The sequence below is a fragment of the Panthera uncia genome, assembly GCF_023721935.1.
Source record: "Panthera uncia isolate 11264 chromosome A1 unlocalized genomic scaffold, Puncia_PCG_1.0 HiC_scaffold_17, whole genome shotgun sequence".
Lineage (NCBI taxonomy): Eukaryota > Metazoa > Chordata > Mammalia > Carnivora > Felidae > Panthera > Panthera uncia.
In genome coordinates, this window is record NW_026057577.1 from 38,015,791 (window position 1) to 38,031,564 (window position 15,774).

General features: G+C 35.4%; 1 protein-coding gene across 9 annotated transcripts in view; it reads left to right on the forward strand.

Moving 5' to 3' along the window:
- TCERG1 (transcription elongation regulator 1) overlaps positions 1–15,774 on the forward strand; it is a 61,221-nt gene that overhangs the window by 15,927 nt on the left and 29,520 nt on the right. For 5 of the 9 annotated variants that reach the window (XM_049649415.1, XM_049649416.1, XM_049649418.1 and 2 more), the window contains exons 6-10: positions 3,846–3,908; positions 5,047–5,247; positions 6,225–6,337; positions 7,090–7,178; positions 15,000–15,160. In XM_049649415.1, coding sequence (XP_049505372.1) covers positions 3,846–3,908; positions 5,047–5,247; positions 6,225–6,337; positions 7,090–7,178; positions 15,000–15,160 — 627 coding nt within the window. The remainder of the gene's footprint in view (positions 1–3,845; positions 3,909–5,046; positions 5,248–6,224; positions 6,338–7,089; positions 7,179–14,999; positions 15,161–15,774) is intronic. The other 4 variants (XM_049649417.1, XM_049649420.1, XM_049649422.1 and 1 more) reach the window with 1 other exon arrangement.

Here is a 15,774-nt window from a genome sequence, read left to right on the forward strand (position 1 = left end):
TGATGGTGTTGGGATTTGAGCTGGGTGCTCCAGACCCAAATACCATGCTCTTAATAACTGTTTTACTGGGAGGAAAGTGTTAGTCACCTAACTATAAGAAATTGATCTAAAGCAAAGCCAGAACTTAACCCTTGTAACAGTTGTGAAGGGAAGTATAACCTGCACTGTGTAAACATTTAAGCAATTCTAGTGAGATTGTGGAGTAGAATTTTCCCTGTAGGGATTAAACAGTGACAGTGTTGGGCATCCTAATTTGAATGCATTTGTTGTTGACAAACACGTTTATCCCTTAATCCACGTCTGTTCTCTTAGTATTACAACTGGAAGCTTTTGACGTAGAGACCTCGTGTTCACAGTTTTTGCTGTGAAGTTTGTGGCAAAGATGAATAGAATGTAGGCCTCTTGTCTCCCGTTTTCACATTCCTCCCACTATTATTGCCACTGTGTTGTACTAGTTTTTATGTAAGAAGAGGGTTGTACTACATCCGTTTCTTAGATTTGCACATATTTTAATTATAACCGCTTTTCTAATTGTCTTTTTCCTTGTGCCTGCTTGGAAAAGAGGCAGTCACTTAGATTTTATACCTTAGCAAGAAAGAAAAACCAAAATTCTAAGAATTAGTGGTGTTTTTTTTTTCCCTATAGGAAAACCTTTTGCACATTGTTAATGTAGTGTCGGATAATGCCCAATATGCGATGTTTTAAGAAACTCATATCACTAGAAAGAAAGTAAGAGGGAAACCAAAAAGTTTCCTCATACTAGGGATTACCCTTTTTCAAAATTAAATTTAAGACAAGCTTTTGGGTACCCTTTGGATATACTTTTTGTAGAAAACTAAGTGATACATGGAGAATAGCTTGACATTGGTCATAGCCTCTCCCAGTCTTGGTCAGGGGTAGTATTCAGACCAGATACTGGATTCTGAATGATCTCAAGGAGCATGGGGTTGTTAATTCTGTAGAGAGGAGATTGAGAGGTAGCATAATAATGTTGGTGAAGTAATTGAGAGGCTTACTAAAAGGACTTTGTTTTGCTTTGAAGTTTCTCAACAGGACCAGTGGGTGAAAGGTACAGAGTAGCAAAAATTCATTTCTATAGAATGTTGAATTTTGTTACAATAAAATCCCTTCACTTATATCTCTGTTTTGATGTCATGATCTTCTCTGACCCTTACCCCCACTTTAAAGTTTAGAACAGATGGTGGTGACCATTTGAGCAGATGAGGTGGTACCTATGAAGTTTGGCAGTAACAGGCATTTAGTTAATGGCAGCCACTAATGTCATTTTGTAGGTCATTTGGAAGAGACCTTGAGTTAGATAATCTGTAAAATTTTGTCCAGGTTGCCAAAGATTCTTTAAAGAGAGTTAATGTCTTCTAGAAAGTAATCATAATATTTGTTTATATAGTAAGTCATCTTTGATGCTAATGTTCATTTTCTCATTCTCCCTTTTTTTTTTTAAAGATTTTATTTTTATTTTTAAGTAATCTCTACACCCAATGTGAGGTTTGAACTCACACCCCAGGATCAAGAGTTGTACGCTGTACTGACAGAGCCAGCCAGGTGCCTCTCCTATTCCCTTTTAATTTGGTTCTCCAAGGTGCTTTAGTGAAAAAGAAAGAAAGGGAATACTTGTTTTTTTTCCTTCCCAAATCTTTCATATATGATGGGATTGATCTCTTTTTCTATCATTTTTTTTTTTCTTTTTATCAATTTGGCAGTAAGGTGACAGGAAAGATTTAGATATAATTTATCTTGGAGTTTTAAGTTCTATCTGTAATAGCAATGTATGGCTCTACTGAGAATGATTAAGGAAGGGATCGTCAAACAAGATAAAGGAAAGGAGTGGAAGAATTGTAGGTGAAGTACAGGAATAAGAGTTGGAATTGGGGATAGTAAATTGGATTAGAATTCTAGCACGTCTTCTAAGACTATAAAATCTTAATTTGGAATTTAAGAAACTTACTGTCAGTGACATCAGAACTATTCAAAATGCTAAATGGAATATTCTAATTTCCTAGTAGAACACAGTTTGAGGGTAAAGTTACAGGAAAATTGAACAGATGTTCCCTTGAAATAGAAGGTTAAACATTTAGATATGTGGTAATTTTGTGACTCTTTTGTATGTAATCACCCTCAAAGAAAACATGAAGTTTATCTTATGTTTTTAGCATGAGAAGAAATATAATATGACCTTTCAGTATGGTTTATGTGTTGTTAGTCAAATACAGGAGTTTTGTGTTGGCCCAATTTATGTTTAACAATGGTGGTTAGGCCTAAATATTAATAGATTTGGTTTTCTTCTGTTTAAGTTGAATAGTTAAAATTACTTTTTGGGGGATGGTTTTGGAGAACATTTTTTGAGAATAAAGTTCATATAGTCTAAGAATTAAATTTCCAGTGCTTGCTTAATAGTTTCAGTGGTCCTGCAGATGGCAGTATTTATACTAATTTAAACTTAATATGTGCTGTAACTTCCTTAACCAAATGAATTTTTCCATTGCTTTCTTACAACATCAGGGAAAACAAAATTATACATATAACTTAACTCAGCATGCTTTTATGATCCAGTGCTTTTGTTTTCATTTCAGAGTTAATAGAAAGTTTAGCTTTAATATTCTTTATTTAAAATAGTAATTATGAAATTAAAGACATTTTTCAAAAATTGGCAGTATTTTTGTGTGTGTGTGCGTGAACTTAGGTACATTATTTACAAACCCAGGGGTTTAATTTCAATTTTCACCTCTAAGTTAAGAGAAATTTCTTTTCCTGTACTTTAGTGGGGCAAATAGTATATTATTTTGAATTTTTATTGGTACCAAACTAGGTTTAGTTTTTTCAGCCAAAACAAATAGAAATTATAATTCAATCCCTGAACTCCCTTTCCTCCTGCCTTTGGCCTTTTCTTTTAAAAATTTTTTTAAATTCACACTTCATTTTGGATTTCTTCAATTAATCAGTCTTAGTTTTCCAGCTTTCCCTTTCATTCCCTTTTTATCACCATTGTAATGCATCATGATGAGTCTTCATTCTTCTAAGAACTGTACGTAATTTCCATTCTTTAATACAAGTGCTACTCCTTTAGTTGGCTTAAATAATAGAGGTTTCTGAAGCAATCAGCCCATGTAGTCATTAATGATACTAAAGGGGCTCTCTTTATGTTAACAGTTAGCCTGCTTCAACATTGTTTCAAGCCTGTGCCGTTCCCCAGAGCAGGCAGTAAACATGGATATTTTGTCATTAGCTGAATGCTACCCTTCTCTTCATCTATGCCCATTTATTTAAAATGTTATTTGCAGTGGAATATTTGAATCCATCTCATACCTTACTGTCTTCCTTTCTCTCGCACCCCTCTTTGTCCTTTCTTACTCTTGTTCTACTTCTGCATGGTTACGCTCCGTGCCTCAGCTTCTGCATGTAGTTCCCACTTAGCAGCACAGAGAAAGTGTCTTGTCAGTGTCATGCTGCATCTGCCTTTCACTGGTATCTAAGCAGCAGCAGCATGGGTTTGATGTCCTGTGGGGGAATGTCCCACGTGAGAACTTGTTACGTCTGTATAATGAAGGGGCTTCCTTCATTGAATTTAAACTCTTGAGACTCCTTCAAATATTGTCAGAGCTGGTTTGATAAAAAGGTAATTGATGCTATAATTTAGAATTAGTTATCCTTAGATTTGGCACTACTTCCCACAAAATGTCAAACACAAAGAAATTTTACTCCATTCTTGGTCTTTTTCATTGGAAATAGCATCCTAAATTGTAGTGGTCAGTTATTTCCCTGAATCCCAGTGGTAGCCGACATACCATGGCAGCTTTCCAACGTATGCTTGCTTATCCATTTTACAGGTGTAGCAATGATGCAAATAGTCAGCTGCCCGTATGTAAAGACAGTCGCTACCACCAAGACCGGTAATTTTTAAAACCATCTTAGTTTGTTTTGTCTGTAAGTTGGCATGGTAGTGAATGTTGTTGTTTATCCTTTTTATTTATTTCCTTTTGCCCAAGTGAGTGGATTTTTTTATATTTTTCTTTTTAATGAGCAGTATAAATGCAGTTGTCATATTTGGCCAACACTTAATTTTCCCGATTGCCTGTAGTATTAGCTTCTTTGGTTCACAAAAGCAAATAAGGTCAGATCACTTTATATCTTAATTTTTGTAATAAGTGTAAACAACTTCATTCTCATACTCATAACATTTAATTTTGTTATTTTGATCTGTGTTTTTAAGTTAAATATAAAAAAATCATTTCCATGTGTAAAGTGATGTGATTATGCTTGCATGCTAGTGAGTATATGTGTGTGAATATTTGTGTGTGTAGTATAAATTTACATTGTAAAGTTATTGAAGATAGCTGCCTGAAACTTAAATCCTAGAAGAGGCTTTGAGGGTTTTTGTTCAATTTGGATTCATATATCCTTAATTATTTGTGTAATATCAGCTTGTTTAGCTGTATTGTAAAAGAATATTAACCTTGGCTTATCTTTTAAAAAAATAGAAGAAATGACCTTTTTTAAGGAAAAGACTAAACTGACAAAACACTTAAAAAGGACATTGGACTAAATCACTTATCTGTTGAAGTAGATTTGATAATGAACTCAGTCTTTTACTTTAAAACTGAGAATTTTATTCGTACCCTTTTAGGTACCTTAGAACTAGGAAATAATTTTGCTTCAAGAAATATGCTTGTTACCTTGATTTCATTACAATTTGAGAAATCCTTTATAAAAATACATTTCTAGTCACATGTAGAGAATGTGTCATGATTTTTATAGTTTATGGTTAAGACTTCATCTTAAATGTGACCCGAATTTTTGACTGTTCTTAAGTTACTTCTTGAGTTGATTTTCTGAATCTAATTGAATTTAGACTTTAGAACTGAACAGGGAAATAGCATTAAGTGATTCACGTTTTATATGATTTGTTTTTGTTCCAGCTTGCTCATTCATTTATTAATATTTAATAGAAGGATTTAGCTCGTATCTTAGAGTTTTATTTTGCATTGCAGTTTGATGCTTGGACCTAACTGCTGCTGCTTCTTCTTTTAGGTGTATTGCCAGGAATGGCCCCTCCTATCGTACCTATGATCCATCCCCAGGTTGCTATTGCGGCTTCACCTGCTACCTTAGCTGGAGCAACAGCAGTTTCTGAGTGGACTGAATATAAAACAGCCGATGGCAAGACATACTATTATAATAATAGAACATTAGAATCAACCTGGGAAAAACCCCAAGAACTAAAGGAAAAAGGTATAGTTTTCATGACTTGTTGAGACGTAGTAAAAACTGGGATGGTATTAATAGAGTGCTATTTGAAATTCCGAGTTACTTCCTTTTTAGCACATTTGCAGGATTTGCTAATTCTGTAGTTGTTGGATTCTTTATTTTTACCGAATTCATAAGCATGTATTTATTTAAAAAGCCAGTTCCACTTCCATGTTTGTGATTTTTTCATCCATCTTAAATTACACATACATACACACACATAGATTTTTTTTTTTCTGTTGTCAGGAATTACATAATTATTCCGTTGTGTAATTACTGACATTGGTAGTATATTGAAATATGAATATTGTATGTGTCCTGAAGAAAACAGGAGGCCCTTGAAGTCTTGGATGAAGAAGACTCAAAATTTTCTTACCACCAGTTCCTGTTTCTAAGTATCTTAGTATCTCATCCCTTTCAACAGAGTGACTCATTGCTACAAATGATACGTGAATGGCTTGAAAGACTTCATGTCTCTCTGAAATGAGTGGTTCTTTTCGAGTAACAGTTTTCTCATGGTATAGTGAGGAGTTTGAAGTTTACCAGTGCTTTAGATTGAAATTGATGATGATACAGAGAAGAACATTTCATCTTTGTGGTTAATAACTTCTAGTTCTGAATATCCTTTTTAAAAAAAATTTTTTTTTAACATTTTATATTTATTTTTGAGAGAGAGAGAGAGAGAGAGAGAGAGAGAGACAAGAACACGAGTGGGGGAGGGGCAGAGAGAGGGAGACACAGAATCCGAAGCAGGCTCCAGGCTCTGAGCTGTCAGCACAGAGCCCGATGTGGGGCTCGAACCCACAAACCGTGAGATCATGACCTGAGCCGAAGTCAGTTGCTTAACTGACTGAGCCACCCAGGCGCCCCTAGTTCTGAATATCTTACCTGCTTAGTCTCTGAAAGTTCTTGGAAAGTTACACCAAAAACCAACAAGTGACATTGTCTTAACTTTGTAATAGAAAAATTAGAGGAGAAGATTAAAGAGCCAATTAAAGAACCTTCTGAAGAACCTCTGCCAATGGAGACGGAGGAGGAAGACCCTAAGGAAGAGCCAATAAAGGAGATAAAGGAGGTAAAGGGCCACGACCCGTTAACCTGGGAGCCAGAATTAATTGTTGGGTACAATTTACTTGTAATTTGAAAACGTATCTGATACAGTTTCACTTAATTGTTATAATCTTCTTTCTGAAATTTTAGGGTTCTTTGAAGTTTGTCATGTAGTTTTTCCTTTGAAAATTGTGTTAAATTACTTCTTATAATAAACCACGGCCCCTAGAAAGAAAGGGCCTTGGACCAGAGCATGGACCCAATCTCTAGCTTCCTGATTATTTATAGACTGGTACATGGTAAAATTATAAGTACAGTTTTATATTTGGGGAATGTTATATTTTATCTGTCTTCTGGCATGGAATGATCTCTATACAGTACTGAAAGAGCTCTGCTTTTTCAAAGCTTCCTATATTCGGTCAGGGACCAGAGGTAGTCATGTTTATTAGTAAGGAAGTTAGCAGAAGAAAGACATAACCTTAAATGAAGAGGTCTTCTCTAATTTTCTATACTATGTTCTCCATTTCTGCTCCTAAGCAGATGGAAGATAGAACCATCTGCTGTTGCTGGCATCTGCTGTTGTAGAATGCGCTCTGTCTAGGGAGCAAGGAGTTAGAATTTTCTTAGAAATTCTTACTCAGAGTCTGTACTCCATGTGCTACTAACCAATCTTATGTTGGTTGCACTTTGAGGTGTTTGCAGTGTTACTTGTATTGTGTAGTAATTCAGTATAGTTTTGTGATACTAAATAAATGGGAGTAACATCATTTCCTATAGGAGCCCAAAGAAGAGGAGATGACTGAAGAAGAAAAGGCTGCCCAGAAGGCAAAGCCAGTAGCTACTACCCCTATTCCTGGTACTCCGTGGTATGTACTTGGCTTACTTTAGTAAGTTACTTTATTTAATTATTTTTTCTTTCTTTCTTTTTTTTTTTTTATTATTTAAAAAAAAATTTTTTTTAACGTTTATTTATTATTAGAGAGAGAGAGAGAGAGAGAGAGAGAGAGACAGAGCATGAGCAGGGGAGCAGCAGAGAGAGGGGGAGACACAGAATCCAAAGCAGGCTCCAGGCTCCGAGCTGTCAGCACAGAGTCCGACGCGGGGCTCAGACTCACAAACTGTGAGATCATGACCTGAGCAGAAGTCGGTCGCTTAACCAACCAAGTCACCCAGGCACCCCATTTAATTCTTTTTTTCTTAATTACCATATTTGATTGTTACATACTTTATCATCTAGAAAGAAAAGATGCTTTAAAAAACAAATATGTCAAGTAGATGTTTTTATCTAATGAATATTTTGGTGTTCAAACCTAAAACTCATTTGCTACATTGTCTTCCTCCTTTCATGGTACTGTTCGTTAATGTTTATCATACATAGTTACAGACTTGAGCCACTGTGAGATTCTGAATCTACTTTTTATTGTTTAAAATACTTGTAAATTGATTCTGTGTGTATATCCACATACATGATTACATTTATAGAACTGTATAAAGTTGACTTTTTATTGAAGAGTTGAATGGTAGACTTTTTCTTTCCTTTTGTTTGGTTTGCCCTTCTTCTACCTGCATCAATGCTCTCTCTCCTGTTCCTGCTCCAGCCTATGTAATCATATACAGTCCACATGTTGTAGTGAATTGTTTCTTAAGTCTAGTAATCTATAGGTTCCCCTCCATTGTATTTTCATTGCTTTTTCTTTGTCATTTTTGTCATTTAAAAGATAAATACATTTGTTATATGGAGACTCACAGTCTGGATTTTATTGTTGCATCCCGATGGTATTCTTTGAGTCTTCTGTTCCTAATTTTCCTGCAAACTATCAAGTAGATACAGAAGAAACGATGAGATTCAGATTTGATCTTTTTGGCAAGAATAGTTCATAAGGGGATGTTTGGCAGTGTCTGGGGATGTTTTTTGGTTGTCATGACTTGGGAGGTGTTAATAGTGTATAGGATCTAGTCGTTAGAGGGTAGGGATGTGATACTCCTAAACGTCCTACCATGTGCAGGACAGCTCCCTACAAGAGTTAATTATTTGGCCCCAAATGTCAATAGTGCTGAAGTTTTCAGAATAATGAGTTGGTTTGAGTATTGTAAATTCATACATTTAACTATATATATTTTTAAAGGTTATTTTGAGAGAGAGAGCATGTGCTTGGGAGGGGCAGAGAGAGGGAGAGAGAGAGAGAGAATCACAAACAGGCTCTGCATTGTCAGTGCAGAGCCCGATGTGGAGCTTGATCTCATGAGCTGTGAGATCATGACCCAAGCTGAAACCAAGAGTCAGATACTTAACCGACTGAGCCACCCAGGCGCCCCTTAATATATTTTATATGCTTCTATCCATTACAGTTAATATCCTTATTGAAGTTCTGTTGTTTCATCTTTGGCTGGGTGAAACCTCTTAAGGTTGACTCCAGGGTTTTTTGTTATAACCCTGTTTTTGATACCTTCCTTACTTTGTGTTTGGCAAAGATGTTCCTGGCTTTCCTCATGTATTTCCTGTCTCAGACCTAGATTTGGCCATTTTGCTGTGGAGCCTGGTTTCCTTTTGTGGGAAGTGGCATTTATAGGATCTAGGGATAGGTGTTATTACTGAATAAGTCATTATTAAGTCTCTTTGGGAGACACAGACTGAACATGCACACATTTAAAGATACATCATTAGTTCATATCATTACTTGCAGTTCAGGTTTAGTACAAGATTTTTACTGAATCTCATCATCTGTTTTAATTCAGTATCCCCTTTTCTGCTGAAGATCCTGTTTCTGAGTAATAGTGACATATTTATTTCTTTTCTTTTTGTTGTTTTGTTTGTTTTGAATATTTATGTATTTTGAAAGAGAAAGAGAGGGAGCTTGTGGGCCTCAGTGAGCGGGGAAGGGGCAGGGAAAGGAGGAGAGAAAGAATCCCAAGCAGGCTCCGTGCTGTCCAGCCAGAGCCCAGAATGGGGCTTGATCTCAGGATCCCTAAGATCATGACCTGAGCTGAAATCAGTCAGATGCTTAACTGACTCAGCCACCCAGGTGCCCCTCATTTGCTTTGCTCACACAACAGGTCACACAATAACAGTACCAACACTGTCATTAACAGTGCGATACTGAAGATCGTTCAGGCTTTTTTTTCTCCCCGTTATTTTTATGTTCAGGATATGTCCCTCCAGGGATGTGTAGTCAAATTACTGTGTTTTAAAGGCATTTGGAATAATTGTTTTCTGTATATTTCACTTTACCAATGTGATACCCTCATTTTTAAAAATAATTATGCAAAATATCTACCATGGATCCATAATCAAAGTTATGGAAAGAGTCTATTCAACGAATATTTTCCTAGGTTGTGGTTTCTGAGTTTGAGTATTGTACATGAAAAGCTGGTAACCAACTTCAAACCGACCAGGCTGAAGCTTTGTGGGCCTCATCAGTTTTCAAGTTTGGGTTTCTCTCCAGATGAGTGAAATTGTCTTTTGGAGTTTGTTTCATTATTGCTTCTTTTTACCTGTTTTTTTTTCCTTTTCTGGAACATGTTATCTGCATGTCAGGTCTCTTGTATTTATTATCCTCTAAACCTCTTTTTCTCTGTTTTATATCTATAGTTTTTGTGTCCTGCTTTGAGTTATTTTCTCGTCAGTCTCATATATTAGAAAAGAATATGTGAATCTGTAAAAACATACAATATGAACGAATTACAGGAAGTAAAAAATTACAGAATTCCACCTTCACCCAGCCTTCTCATTAATAAAAATTTGATTTCATACAACTTCTGGACCCTTTGCTATGTTGTTTGTATACATGTGTATAGAGTTTTATGTGTGGTGTGCGTGCATATTATAGTGTCTTAAAAACAATATATTTTCCATGTTTTTTTTACTAAATATGTCCCAGAAATTTTGCTGTTTTTGTACAAATATATTTGTGATAGCATGATTTTCCATAAATGTATAATGTTTTTTATAAATGGGTGATTAGTTTGTCTTCCCTCCCCTACCCCTCCAGCATTACAAAAATTGACATTCAGGATATCCTTACACATATCTCTTTGTGAACACTTGCAAGCATTTCTGTTGGGATTGATTTCTAGAAGTGAAGTTGCTGAATCAAGTGATACTCCTCTTTAATAGTTTGGTAGATACTGCTAAGTTGACCTCAGAAAGGTTTTTTGGGGGGACAGGCTGGACTGTGCCAGTTAATATTCCCTGCAATAGCCTACCAGTGTTCTCTCCCTCACACCAGTGTAGGGATACTCTATTTAAATCTTTGGTAACCTTTTAAGAAAAGGAGTCCTATTGGATGTTTCCAGAATACATGGTGTAATTGAGTTTATTTCATGTTCATTGGCTGTCGATAGCTTCTTCACAGTTTTCCTCATCTTTTTTGTGGATTTGTCTTTTTCTTAATGATAGGAGAGAGCTTATTATGCATTCTCTTAACGCCTTTGACTTTTACATACATTACAGCTTCTCCCTATTTGTTCATTTTTGTTTTGCTGTCTTCTCATACATAAATTTTATATTTTGATGAAATCAAATTTATTGATCTTCTGTTTATAGCTTCTGGGTCTTTCTTAAGAAGTCCACCTCCCCATATGCAGCTATGTGTTCCTAGTGCTTTTATAGTCCATCTGAATACATGAAGGATACCTGCTTGTCCAGATGATTTTCCAAGTTTTGTCAGTGAAAGAATGTATTGTCAGTAGAACTTTAATTCCTTAATTAATTATTTTCTATTTCTTATAAAATGGGTAAGTGGTAACTTTAAGCAAAACAAATTACTCATGCGGTGCCTGGCTGGCTCAGTTGGTCTGTGATCTTAGGTTGTAAGTTCAAGCCCCAAGCTGGGTCTAGAGACACTTAAAAATTTAAAAATCTTAAAAAAAGAAAAAACAAATTACTCAGCTGAGCAGAGTATGCCACTTCATTTGGATAATCAGATTTATCTATCTCTTGGTATCTTCAGATGTTGCTCTTTGAAGAACTGTTTTTTAGAGTTAAGCTAAATGTAAAACATGAAGTTTCATATTTCCCTTACTTGTGTTGGGATTTTTTTTCCCTAGTATTTCACAGCATTAGTTTGATTATTTCTTTTAAAGTAAGAGGTCAAATTTAGTATTTTGTATTCCTTAGGATCAGTAAATTTTAGTTTCTGGTTCTAAGAGAATTTTTAATGTTTCAACAAAAGTTTTTAAAGGTCATGGACTAACTGTAATTTTTTCCATTGCTTACTAGGATTGCATCATACAGATTTAACTTGCAGTTATTTTTACAGTGTCCCACAAAGTGCAGAGTGAGGGCTGCCTGTATTTGCCATGCTTTATGTGTGTTGTAGTCCATGTTGCGTTTTAACTTAGGAAAATTTGTCTTTTAATTTTTACTCTCTTCTGCATATACTGAGAGTGGCACAGGTCTACTAATTAATTAGCTTGCTGTTGTGTTTCTGTAAGTTTTTTGTTGTTGCTGTTTCCAGAGCTTTTTTTACGGTGGGATTTTATTATGAAAAAGTTGAAACAGAGAGAAACATTGAATGTTTCTAGAACAGCGAGCACCAAACATTGACCACCTAACTTTTACAGCTAACATTTTATCGTATCTGCTTCATCCCTCAATGCATCTCCAACCATTCTTATTTTTTTCATGGGTTAAAAGTTGCAGATAGTAGTATACTTCACCCTTAAACATTTTATCTTTCATATTATTAGCACAGGACAGTTTTTTGACACAATTCTTTGTCCATTATTTCCCCTGTTAATTCTGAAACGTCACTGCACATTTACCGCTAGTACTGTTGGAGCTATATTGGAGCTATATTGGCACATTTTGGTATTTTGAAGCCAACATCAATTAGTAAAATAGAATCTCTGTCTTAAAGTAGTTACTACTGTTTATATCAGTTAAATAGTGTTTTAAAAACTGGCATAGAAAATTTAGGATAGGTTTTTTCCCAGTAAAGTTAAACATCTAACAAGATGGCTTAAGTATCTCAGGATTATTCTTTAAAAAAAATTATTTTTTAAAGATTTTATTTTTAAATAATCTCTGCACCCATCACAGGACCTGAACTTATAACCCTGAGAATCAGGAGTCACAAACTCCCCCTACCGAGCCAGCCAGGTACCCCTTTCAGGGTTAGTCTAATGGAACATAATAACACTTATCTTCCCCTATGCTTTTAAAATTAATTGTAAAGAGAGATCAGAAGTAGAAGCATTTTGTCTTCCCTAGGATCGGTGAGCCTTGCTTTTTTTGTTGGATTCCATGACAATACATATCTAGTCCATTTCCACAAAAGATTTTGGTTTGGTAGTACATTACACATTTTGTCAGTTTTTTAAAAAAGATTTTAAGTAATCTCTTTACACAACGTGGGGCTCAAACTTAAACCCCAATATCAAAAGTTACATTTCTCATTTTTATGTGTTTTAAGTACAATTGTCGAAGTACAATGAGCTGAAATAGTTCAAGTTCATTCCCACAATCAAAATAAACATTTCTAGTAATCCCGAAAGTTTCCTTGTATCCCTTTGTAGTCCATCCCTCCCTCTAATCCCATCCTTAAGTGTCCCTCTGCTTTCTGTTATTTTAGATTACTTTGTATTTTATAGAATATCGTGTCGAGAATCCTGTAGCATATACTTTTTTTGTCTAGCTATTTCTTAAAAATATAACTATATTGAGATAAATTACATCCCTCATTTAAAGTGCACAACTCATTGATTTTAAATATATTCACAGAATTGTGCATCCATCACCGTATTCAATTTTAGAACATTTCCATTATTCCCCCCCTCCCCCCCGCCAAAAAAAATCCCCATGCTCATTAATAGTCAGCTGGAGATGAAGTCTCTTATTTTTTATTCATCTGGGAATATCTTTTCTTGCCCTTGTTCCCAAAGGATGTTTATGCTGTATAGGGAATTCTGGGTTGGCAGTGTTTTTTCCCTCCACCCCAGCACTTTAAGGATGTTGTTTTACTGTATTCTTGCCTCTAGGATATCTGGTAAGAAATCCATGGTCATTGGACTTGTTCCCCTGTTTGTAGTGTGCCATAGTTTTTCTTAACTACTAGCAACTAGCAAGGATTTTTCTTTATTTTTGATTTTTACCAGGTTGATTATGTTGGTTGTAAGTATGGTTTTCATGAAGTTTATCCTGCTTGGGGTTTGCTGAGCTTCTTTAATATTTGTATCTTTTACCAAATTTGGACTTTTTTTTGGAGGGGGGGGCATTGTGTCTTCAAAATTTTTTTCTGCCCCAATATCCTTTCCTCCTGGGATCCCAGTGACGTTTACATAAGGCATTTTGACATAGTCACTTTAGTTCCTGAATCTCTGTTGATTCTTTTTACTGCCTTTGTTCTTCTGGTGGGATAATTACTGATCTATCTTCTAGTTCACTAATCATGTCCTCTCATCTCTATGCTAGAGAAATTGAATTTCAATTGTGTATTTTTCTTTTTTTCGTTTTAGTTTTATTTTAATTCCAGTATAGTTAGCCTGCAGTGTTATATTAGTTTCAGGTGTACAAAGTAGTGGCTTCAGCACTCGTATACCACACCAGTGCTCATCACAGGTGCACTCCTTTATCTCTATCTCCTGTTTCACCCTTCTCCCCACTCACCGTGTCCCTGGTAACCAGCAGTTTGTTCTCTGTGGTATAAGACTAAGTTTCTTGGCTTGTCTTTTTCCTTTGCTTCATTTCTGTATTTTCTATCTCTATAATTTTTGGGTTTTTTTTTTTTTTTTTTTTACAGTTTCTATTTCAGTAATGAGAACCATGTTTTCATTCAGGTTTTTTCTTCATCTCATGAACTCCAGTTATAATTGCTTCTTGAAAGTCTTTGATTATTTCAGCAATAGAGGTTTTGTCTGATAATTTCAACATCTGGATTAACTTGGCTTGGCAGCTGTTGATGAACTTTTAATTATCTGACCATAGAGACCTGGTTTCTACTGGAAGTTTTGCTGTCTTTGCCACTCTGACCATGCTACTGTGTGACTCGGGGCTCTCGGGGCAGAGATTTCAGGGAGGAAAAGTGGGAAATTTACACCCTTGCAGTTGCTGCTGTAAACATTGACTCTCTTCCAAACTTAAATATTTATTTTTTAAAAACTGTACAGAGCCCTTATGTTCTTATTTTTTCTATTTTGTCTGAATTTGTTGTTATAATTAACAGGAACAGTGAACTGTAGTGGGCTATGGTATCATAGTACAGTCAATACTTTCTTATTTTTTGTATTAGATATAATGAGATATTAAAGATTTCATAGCAGGTTGCATTTGAGTATGTAAAATTCTGATTTGGTAAGAAATATATAGAAGAACTATGTAATAGATACTGTGCTGTGATCTGTTCTTTAGCTTTAGAACTGCTTGATAGCATTCTTGTTTGTTGCCATTGAACTCATCTTTTGTGGTAGGTAAAAATGCAGCACTCTCAGATTGAGTGAGTCAGACCAAGTTACTAATTATATGAATTACTTTGCTTTTCCTGGTTTTATCCACTAATGTGTTGAGCTGCTGTTCTTAACCTTTGCCAGTCAGCTCTCTCCTTTTAAAGTCATGTTTGGCTAACTCCTGCTGTCTGGAGGTGTCCCCACCACCACCACCACCACCTCTCCTTTAGCTGGATGACAGTAAGAGACCTATGTGTCAAATATGTTCCATAACCTGAGAAACTGATATTTGAATCAATTTGTAGGTGTGTTGTTTGGACTGGTGATGAGCGGGTCTTCTTTTATAATCCTACCACCCGTCTCTCTATGTGGGACCGACCTGATGATCTGATTGGAAGGGCGGATGTTGACAAAATTATTCAGGAGCCACCTCATAAAAAAGGAATGGAAGAAGTAAAGAAACTAAGTAAGTTTTCAATTAGGAATTTGTCCTCTAATTTTAACATTCTTTTAATATTTTTATAGAAAATATGAGGCCATTTAGGAAAGCTTGCTGTTTTCAAGGAATATAACAAATTTGAGAAATGGGCTATAGTCCATGAGAAATGGGAAATAGTCCACGATGCTAGTTTGAGTTCAATAACAGAGTTATTAAAAAAAAAATAGAGAATTTGGACAGTTTTTTTTGTAAGATATTCATATGTGTGTTTTTTTAATTGCCTCATCAAGATTTTTAGTCCAAGATAATGTTGGCTTTGCTAAGGTTTGCTATTTGCTTATTAATAATACTAAAACATTTCTCAGTGTTCTTTTAGCACCTTTTGTAAATAGTAATATTTTTTGAAATAAAATTGTACAGAGTATTTTTAAAATACTGGTTATTAAACTTTTGTAAAGTACAAAATTTGGTAAACTATGAAAGCTTAGTCTTTTGTTTATTTGTTTACTTATTTGGAGAGAGAGCAAGCGAACAGGGTCAGGGTAGAAGTAGAGGGAGAGAAAATCTTAAGCAGGTCGATGTGGTGCTCCATATTGGCCAAGAGATCAGGACTGAGCTGAGATCAAGAGTCAGACGCTTAA